Raw genomic sequence first — 9887 nt, forward strand, 5'->3', positions numbered from 1 at the left:
ACCATATCCAAACCTCTGTCTCAGAACAGAGAGATCGCAGTCTGCTCTTCACTGAGCTCTCCAGGCCACACCCTCTGTGCCGCTAAAAAACCGCAGCGTCCTGGGTTGTGCACCCACAGCAGCACTCCCAGCCCTCACTCCCAGGGCTGGCACATCTCTGCCCTTTGTGCTTCTAACACCGCCAGCCACCCCCAGGTCACATGTGCCCCCAAGCTCCAAGTTTCATTCTGGGGGGCTGCCCTAAAGTCCTTTCCCTGCTGCTACCCTACTGGTCTGCGAGTCTGTGCCCAGTTCCCAGTGTGGGAAGCTTTTGCCTTCCTGGTGCAAGATCACGGAGGCTCCCTCCTCCTTCCATTCATGTTCTGACATCTGCCCACAAAATCACAACTCCCCGCTTCATTCCCCGAGACACACTGATGTAGATATTCTGTTTGTAGAGATGCAGATATAGCTTCTTACATGTCAGGCTGATTTCGTGGGTGTTCAGAATGGTCTGATAGATATCCAGCTCAATTCAGGGGACCAGTTGAAATAGGGTCCCCTACTCCCCTACCATCTTCTTTTTTCCTGTTCAAATTTTCTATTGCTTCCTGTTTCACTGGTGGTAGTTTACATGTTTCTAGGAATTTATCCATTTCCTCCAGATTGCCGATTTTTGTTGCTATGAAATTTTTCATGACCTTCTCATAATTGTATTTTTTGGTGTTGGTTTGATCCTTCCTCTTTCATTATTTTACCTATTTGGTTCCTTTCTCTTTTCTTCTTGATATGTCTGGCTGGGTGTTTATCAATTTTATGAATTATTTTCAAGGAACCAGCTCCTGGTTTCATTAATCCATTCTACTGGGGTTTTGTTTGTTTGTTTCTGTATCATTTATTTCTGCTCTAATCTTTATTATTTCCCTCCTTCTATTGGCTTCAGTCTTGGTTTGTTGTTCTTTCTCTAGCTACTTTACATGTAAGTTTCGGTTGTGTATTTGAGATTTCCTGCTTCTTGAAGTATCGATATATACTTCCCTCTTAAGACCAGTTTTGGTATATCCCAAAGGTTTTGGACTGTTGTGTTTTCATTATCATTTGTTTCCAATTTTTTATTTCTTCTTTACTTTCCTGGATGACCCATTCATACTTCATAGAGTGTTCCTTGATTTCTATGTAGTTTTGGTCTTTCCAAATTTTTTCTTGTGGTTGACTTCAAGTTTCATAGCATTGTGGTTAGAAAATATGGATGATATGACCTCAACCTTTTCATACTTGTTGGTTAGAAAATATGGATGATATGACCTCAACCTTTTCATACTTGTTGAGTCCTGATTTGTGACCCAGCATCCAATCTATTCTGGAGAATGTTCCATGTGCACTCAAGAAGAATGTGTATTCTGTTGCTTTGAGATGAAATGTCCTGAATATATCTGTTAAGTCCATCTGGTCCAGTGTGTCATTCAAGGCCATTGTTTTCTTATTGATTTTCTGTTTAGATTATCTGTCTATTGTTGTGAGTGGCATGTGAAAGTCCCCTACTATTATTGCATTATAATCAATGAGTTTCTTTATGTTTGTTATTGTTTTATATATTTGGGTGCTCCCATCTTCTTGTTGGGTAGACCCTTTTATTATGATATAGTGCCCTTTTTCATGTCTTCTTACACTCTTTGGGTTAAAATCTAGTTTGTCTGATGTAAGTGTAGCTACTCTGGCTTTGTTTTGATGTCCATTTGCATGATAGGTGTTTCTCCATCCCCTCACTTTCAATCTGCAGATGTCTTTAGGTCTAAAATGAGACTCTTGTAGGCAGTATGTATATGGGTCTTGCTTTTTATCCATTCCGACAAACTATGTCTTTTTATTAGAGCATTTAGTTCATTTACATTCAGAGTGATTATCGATAGATATTAATTTAGTGCAATTTTATTGCTTCTTTTCCCATTGTTTCTGGATATTTTCTCTGTTCCTTTCTAATCTTTCACCCACTCAAAGAGCCTCCTTTCATATTTCTTGCAGGGCTGGCTTATTGGTCACAAATTCCTTTAGTTTTTGTGTGTCTGGAAAACTCTTTTATTTCTCCTTCTATTTGGAGATCATTGGTGGCAAGTGAAGCAAGAGAGACTGGAGCCTGAGGCTACTGTTCATGTATTTCTAAGGAGAAATCCAAATCAATTCCACCCAGGGCCATGGTCAGGATCCTGTTCTGGGGTTTCCAGTTACGGCCGTGACAAGACAAATGGCCCTTCCCAGGTGAGGCACTTTGTGTGGACATATTGCATCCTCCCAGAGGGAGAAAACAGCCTGATCCTAGCCTCCCTCATGTGCAACATTTCTCCCCCTGCAGGCCTAACTTAGGTGGGAGTAAGAGGGCCAGGAAACCTCTCAGAGGATAACAGGTCCAAGGGACAATAGGAGGTAGTTTCTTATTGGGCAACTTGAGGGCCTGAAGTCCCATCTTCTGGGACAGTCTGTCCACTTGCTTCCGCCATCATTTCTTTATACTGACGTTTGAAGAAGCCAACCTGTGGGGGACAAACGAAAAGAGAATTAGGAAATCCAGTGGAAGAGAGGAAAAGAGATGGCTAGGGAGGGAGACAGATTATGATTTCTGGAACCCCTGCTTCGTTCAAGCACTGCGCTAGAATCTTGAGACACACTGGGTCATTAGACTTTACCACGATTGGTGAACTGGGTGGAATCACCTTCAGAATGAGAGATCAAGGCCCAGCATGGATCAGACACTGCCTACAGTCACAGACAGAATCAGTGGCATGTCAACACCTAACCCAGACTATTGCTTTTATGTGGCAACTTGCCGTGAAGGGAAACACGTAGTGAGGAAGGATGAGAGTACAAAAGACAGGAAGAAGAGAGTGAAAAAGACAGGTAGAGCGATTCAAGGAGGCCTGAGAATCAGATAGGAAGGCACGGACATGGGGGACAGTTGGGGACCAGTGACATCATGGGTGGAAAGGGACCTCTCACATGCAGTGACTTAGCAAGAATGTGCACCTATAATCAAGCTGAGCTCTTTCTTACGTTATAGAAAGAATGGGATCAGACTGCTGGTGGTGTCAATGGCAGGACGGGAACACTCACCTTGTATAGGATGGCTGTGATGAGAGCCAGCAGCAGCAGTCCTCCCACAGAGCTTCCCACAATAATGGGGAGGGGGTTGTAGACCTCATATTTCTCCAGCACCGTCTCTATCTGCATGGAGGTGACCTCATTAGAAAGTACCAGAACTCTTGCTATCCCAGACTCTTTCTAGGTTTAACTTTTGACTCCCTCCCCTCCTTCCCTTTCTCCAAAAGGTGGGATACAGACACACTCATGTGGTTAGGGACAACTCTCCTGCTGATAGACCATCATCCTTCCTCCCTCCAGGCTTCTGAGCCTCCCACACAGCACTCCAGATTTAGCATTAGGGGCCCTCTTACCAGCCTGGCCACACCACAGAGTCGCTACCTGAGCTCTCAAGAATGCCTCCTGTCCTGGAAGCTGGGAGTACACGGACCTGTTGAATGTGATTTCAGCCACACTCACCACCAATACCTTCTTCTGCGATGTCTGCAATAAAAAAGGGCAAGAGCTGGGGACTAGCTCCGGGAAAGGTTCAGAGTTCAAATAAAGTCCTGGTTTGAGGGTGGCCACGGACACATTTGGTACCACCTGAATTCAGGGAAAAGACTGCTGTTGGGCCCACACACCTGGCTGACCCAACCAAAACTGAGGTTGCCCTTCAGGACGAAGTCCAGTTCCTCCTGGATGCCAAAGGAGGGGAAGTCACACTGGTACCTCAGACAGTCAGCGATGGAGCAGTTCTAAGAACAGAGAAGTAACATCAGGCCAGAGAAAGGTGGTTTTAAAGGTAGAAGACAGCATGAAACTGACTGATATGAGAGGAACAGCCCCATTTGAATTCAAGAGGGCTGTTCAGCAGACAGCCATCTAAATGTAATACTAATTCTTGGGGCGCCTGGGTGGTGCAGTCGTTAAGCGTCTGCCTTCCGCTCAGGGCGTGATCCCGGCGTTATGGGATCGAGCCCCACATCAGGCTCCTCTGCTATGAGCCTGCTTCTTCCTCTCCCACTCCCCCTGCTTGTGTTCCCTCTCTCGCTGGCTGTCTCTAGCTCTGTCAAATAAACAAATAAAATCTTTAAAAAATAATAATAATCAATTAATTAATTAATGTAATACTAATTCTTGAATTAAATTCCTCTCATGTGTGGCTTAAAGTGGAAATGGCCCAGAGCCGTCCTTACCAGCAGAGAATTCTTCTGAATGTGCTTTAGGAAGTCAGACTCTGTGTGTACTATTCTCTCTGAAGAGCACTGAATGGAGGGGTTCTAGGGAAAAATACAGCAAGCATCTCAATGGGGCCATCAGGGATTCATGAGGGACACAGAGAACTCAGGTCAAGGGCATGAGCTGTGCACAGTCCTGCAGTACCTGGGGATGGAAGACCTCTAAGTCTGTCCACACAGGTACCCCATTCAGCTCCACAGGCACAGAGAAGATGATGCTGATCGGCAGGTCCCTTTGTCCCAGGTTGTTCACCTGCACAGAGGGCATTGAGGGCAAAGACCATGCCAAAACCCATTTGCCTCCCTAATTGCTGGCCCCCAGTCCCCTGCCACAGCCCCTGCTCTTAAGTCAGCATCATTTACCCGGTATCTATGCTGAGCCTGGCTGCTTTTCTTCTGGTCTGAGGCTGAGAAGTTGAGGTACTTGGTGGACTGTTCATGGCTGGTGAGAGAAGAGGCATAGATGGATTCTAAGTCCCACGGGGGGCTCCTAAAGAGGTTCTGGCTAGCAGCATGACAGGATAGGTAGTCAGTGGGGCCCTGGGGTGGTCCTCAATGAAGTCTATGGCTGATGTTGGATAATGGGAGTGTTTATGGAGCAGGGCTAGGCTTCAAGCTGAGTGCAAGGTTCTTGCAGAAGCTCCCAACAAAGAAAACTGCCCAGGGGCCTGGGCAGGACTACAGTGAAAGGGACCCAGAGCTATGCCATTGACTCCCTGGGGAGCAGGGGCCAGGCCATCCCTCTCTGTGACTTAGTTTCCCTTTCTGGCTTTCACAGGCCCAGAGGATACTGGATATGCATGTGCGACACAGCAGAGTTTTGGAGAGACTCGGGTTGATGCTGTTGACAAATGTCTACTGATCACGACCCCCGTGCGGCCTCCCACAGGCTTTCTCTCCTCTCCTGTTTCCTTGGCTTTTCTGGGACTGGGGCTTAGAGGTGAAGCAAGGTCTAACAGTAGACTGTTGGCTGGATCTCAGCGTAACAATTCCTCCGAAGGCCCTGCCAGACCCAGTGCCCAACCTGACCCCTTGAACAGGTGGGGGGTCTCACCTCTGCCTCTTCCCGCTCCACTTCTTAAGTACCTGTCCTTTGCCTGACAGTCCTAATTCTAGACCACTTCTGCTCTGAACTCTCATCTCTCTTCTGTGAGGAACTCCCCCAAAATGCCCCAGCCTCATCCTATGGGCCTCTCTGAATGTCCCCACCCACAGAGTCAAATCAGCAGAGCACAGCTGAACTGTAGGGCCACATACACCTAGAGGTAGCGTGGCCTTGCTATGGGTCCTCAGCGCACACTTGAGCAAGCAAGCTCAGGGCATGCACGGGGCTGGCCCGCTGAGAGCTTCTGGTGTGGAGGCGTGAATTAGAGTGCGAACCTGGGAAGGAAGAGGATGTCCAATGAGTCACAAGGGCAGAACTAGTATAGGGAATGTACCCAGACTAAGCCACAGGGGCTCGTACATCATGGGAGCACACATTGCACAAGGGCAGGTCCTTACGTCTGGTTTGACTATACATAATACAGGCTCAATAAACTTTTGTTGAATGTCCAATGAATTTACAGAAAGCAAGTCTAGCCCTGCGCTTAGAACATAGCAGCTGTTGGGAAGGTATTTATTGAAGGAAAGGATATGCTCAAATAGATGATTGGACTCCTGAATTTTAAACACCTCCTCTATTATCCCTCCTGGAGCAGAATTAAGGTCTTTTTCTTTTATATAGCTTCTCCCTGACACTCGGCCCCTGCAGCAAGCAGCTCAGCTCTCCCCGTACCTCTCAAAGGGGACTGGGAAAAGGAGGAACAGCAGCTCTAAAGCCCTACAGGGTGTCAATCTTTTCCCTGCAAAGAAGAATTGTCTCACACAAACGCCAAATGCCGAGGGCTCCTTTGAGAGTCACGGGCTAAGCTCAGTGCTCTGGACTCTTCGACATTCAGCTGAGGCTCCCCCGAAGGCGAAGGCGTCTCTAGCTGCTCTTGGAAACTCATAATAGCCTCAGGGTGCAGAACCACAGAGAGCTCCTTGACGAGATTCTGCCTTGGATCAGGGGAACCTCACTCCCCAACAAAGCTGTAAGAACCTCAAGACAGGAAAATGTCTCACATTTTCTCAGGAAACCCAGGACAGTCTTGGTGCTTTTAAGAAGGACTTCTAAGAACTGTAACCTCAGGGCGGCCGAGTGGCTCAGTCAGTTAAGCATCTGCCTTTGGCTTGGGTCATGATCCCAGGGTCCTGGGATTGAGCCCCGCATTGGGCTCTGTGCTCAGTGGGGAGCCTGCTTCTCCCTCTCCCTCTACTTACGCTCTGCCTACTTGTGCTCTCTCTCTCTCTGTCAAATGAATAAATAAAATCTTTAAAAAGAAGAACAGTAACCTCTATTAAATGTATGATGTCATGGTAATAGTATCACAATTATTATCGTAGCTAGCCCCACAATAAACACTTGATCAGTAAGTGCTAGCAGTATCATCTACCAATAGAAAGGGTGGTGATAAAACCCGAATATCCCAGGGGTTTAACTGCTGCAGGGGCTGAAACCCTTGCCTAGACCCATCAGAGTGATGGAGGGGTCACGGCATGGTACCTGCTGATTACGGTGTAGATGGCATATTTCACCATGAGCTCCAGCTGAAAGGTGCTCTTGTTGGTCCTGGGAGTGTTATTTTCACTGCAGAGAGAGGAGGAGCCTAGTTGGCAAGGACCCCAGAGGAGGAGGCTGGGGGCAAGGAGGTCTCAGTACCCCCAGCTCACCTGCTCACGTTAGCCGTCAGAAGCAGCCGGTCTCCCAGCACGGCCTTGGGGGAGACATCAAAGGTGACCAGGAAGGTGATCTAAGGAAGAGGCAGTCATGAGGGAGCTCACCAAGGAGTGACGTAGGGTGAAGGCGGGGTGCGGGTGGTGGACAGACGCGAGGCTGACCTGGCTACCCTCCTGGAGGATGAGATGGTTGATGCTGCAGCGGGTGCTCTGAGTGCTCTGGCCCTGGGCTGGGACGCCATCACAGGTCAGGCGTGGGGAGTGTGGCTGCAGCTGGTTCTAGGCAGGGACAGGTGGCAAAAAGGCAGGGGAGCATTTGTTCATGTTCCGAAGAGACAGCATGAAGTAGTGACAGTTCCCTGGTTCTACCTTAAGATTATGTTTTTTAAAAAATTCTCAGACACTAAAAAAATAAAATAAAAATCCTTAGACACTATCTAGTCAAACGTCATCCTAATAGAAATGCCAGATTTATTAGAGTTTACCCCCTTTTTATTTACTCTTCTTTTAAAAAAAGCTTTTTGTTATGGAAATTTTGAAACATACTCAAAAGTAGAGACGGACTAGATAAGTCAACCCCCTCATGTTCCCATCACTTGATTGAAATTACCAACATTTTTCTACGCTCATTTTATTCCGTTCTTTGCCACGTTTTTTCTGAAAAATTTAAAGCACATTCTGAATATCACCTCATTTTATACAGAAATACTTCAATGTATGCCACCAACCGATAAGGGTATTTTTTGCCTTTCTTTCTTTTTTTTAATTTTTCATTTAAATCCAACTTAGTTAACATATACTGTATTATTAGTCTCAGGGGTAGAATTTAGTGATTCATCAGTTGCATATAACTCCCAGTGCTCATTACATCAAGTGCCCTCCTTAATGCCCATCATCCAATTACCCCATCCCCCCCCACCTACCTCCCCTCTAGCAACCCTCAGTTTGTTTCCTAGAGTGAAGACTCTCTCATGATTTTTCTCCCTCTCTGTTTTCATCTTATTTTATTTTTCCTTCCCTTCCCGTATGTTCATTAGTTTTATTTCTTAAATTGCACATATGAGTGAGATCATATGGTATTTGTCTTCCTCTGACTTATTTCACTTAGCATAATACAATCTAGCTCCATCCACATCATTGTGTATGGCAAGATTTCATTCTTTTTGATGGCTGAGTAATATTCCATTATAGATACACCACATCTTCTTTATCCATTCATCTGTCACTGGACATCTGGGCTCTTCCTATATTTTAGCTATTATGGACATCGCTGCTATAAACATTTGGGTGCAGGTGCCCCTTCAGATCACTGTTTGTATCCTTTGGATAAATACCCAATAGTGCAATTGCTGGGTCATAGGGTAGCTCTATTTTTAACTTCTTAAGGATCCTCCATACTGTTTTCCAGAGTGCCTACACCAGTTTGCATTCCCACCAACAACGTAAGAGGGGTCCCCTTTCTCCACATCCTCACCAACATCTATTGTTTCCTGTCTTGTTACTTTTAGCCATTCTGACGGGTGTGAGGTGGTATCTCATTGTGGTTTTGATTTGTATTTCCCTGATGCAAGTGCTGTGGAGCGTTTTTTCAAGTGTCTGTTGGTCACTTGTATGTCTTCTTTGGGGAAATGTCTGTTCATGTCTTCTGTCCATTTCTTGACTACATTTTTTGTTCCTTGGGTGTTGAGCTTGATAAGTTCCTTATAGATTTTGGATACTAACCCTTTATCTGATAAATCATTTACAAATATCTTCTCCCATTCCATAGGTTGCCTTTTAGTTTTGCTGACAAGTGTATTTTTTAAAAAACATACATATTTAACTTTATTACATCATCATAAGGGGTGCATGCATCAGCTGGTTGAGCATTTGACTCTTGTTTTCCACTCAGGTCGTGATCTCAGTGTCCTGGAATCGAGCCCCAAGCTGGGCTCCACATTCAGTGGGGAGTCGGCTTGAGGATTTCTTTCCCTCTGCCCCTCCCCCCATTCATGCTTGCTCTCTCTCTAAAATAAATAAATAAATCTTTAAAAAATAAATAAAATCTATGAAATAAATATTTTAAAAGGCTTGATTTTATAAAACATTAAAAAAAATTTTTTAAGAGTTCTGTATCACAGGAATTTAAACAGTGGCAATATATATAGCTTTGTAGATTCAAGTTATATAAATTAAAATAAAATAATCGGAAATGTTTTCAATATAGAAAATATACAAATGAAATAAATGGCAAAAGGACCTAATAGGAGCAATATTTCATTACTTATAGATTATCATTAGATAATTTTAGGATCTAGACAAAGTTTCTGAATATTCAGACTTCTTTTGCTGTATTTTATATTTAAATATCTCCCTACCTATAATCTGAGTCAAGGTACTTGACCAAAAGTTCTGATTTAAGAAGGCATTTAGCTTTATAGCAAAAGTTTTCCATCTACAGTTACCACCTCCAAAGAAACTGACATAACAATGCTAACGTAATCTGCTAGTTCCCTTTTGAGCACTGTGCGATAATTTACGTCAACCCTGTATAAAGTCATACAGGTACCAAAAAATGGAACAATTATGCACAATTCAATGAAAGTATAATGTTAAGCTTTCCCCATCTAAAAATTAACCAATGAAACAAAATGTATCAACTATAGTTGACTTGGTTTCAGGAAAACCACATCTGAGAATTAAAAGTACATCACTGTCCTTATCTCATCCTGTCATTGACAGGAATTTTGTAGACCACCATCCTATTTACTCTGTGGATGGTAGTGATGAGGGAACAGAAGGCAAGCTTGGAAAAAAGCAGAAACTGACACCCTGCAAACAACACTCCCCCACCCC

At 44.7% G+C, this 9887-nt stretch overlaps 1 protein-coding gene across 3 annotated transcripts in view; it reads right to left on the reverse strand.

Annotated features, from left to right (window-relative positions):
* Positions 1 to 1799: 1799 nt before the first annotated feature.
* LOC100475083 (integrin alpha-X) overlaps positions 1800 to 9887 on the reverse strand; it is a 50393-nt gene continuing 42305 nt past the window's right edge. For all 3 annotated transcript variants that reach the window (XM_002924749.4, XM_034670076.1, XM_011231727.3), the window contains 10 exons: positions 7215 to 7331; positions 7047 to 7126; positions 6880 to 6963; positions 4656 to 4734; positions 4438 to 4545; positions 4251 to 4334; positions 3696 to 3809; positions 3454 to 3555; positions 3085 to 3195; positions 1800 to 2507 (listed from right to left, as the gene is read on the reverse strand). In XM_002924749.4, the coding sequence (XP_002924795.3) occupies positions 2409 to 2507; positions 3085 to 3195; positions 3454 to 3555; positions 3696 to 3809; positions 4251 to 4334; positions 4438 to 4545; positions 4656 to 4734; positions 6880 to 6963; positions 7047 to 7126; positions 7215 to 7331 (978 nt within the window). In that variant the 3' untranslated portion in view covers positions 1800 to 2408. The remainder of the gene's footprint in view (positions 2508 to 3084; positions 3196 to 3453; positions 3556 to 3695; positions 3810 to 4250; positions 4335 to 4437; positions 4546 to 4655; positions 4735 to 6879; positions 6964 to 7046; positions 7127 to 7214; positions 7332 to 9887) is intronic.

The sequence above is a fragment of the Ailuropoda melanoleuca genome, chromosome 10 (genome assembly GCF_002007445.2).
Source record: "Ailuropoda melanoleuca isolate Jingjing chromosome 10, ASM200744v2, whole genome shotgun sequence".
In the NCBI taxonomy this organism is placed as follows: Eukaryota; Metazoa; Chordata; class Mammalia; order Carnivora; family Ursidae; genus Ailuropoda; species Ailuropoda melanoleuca.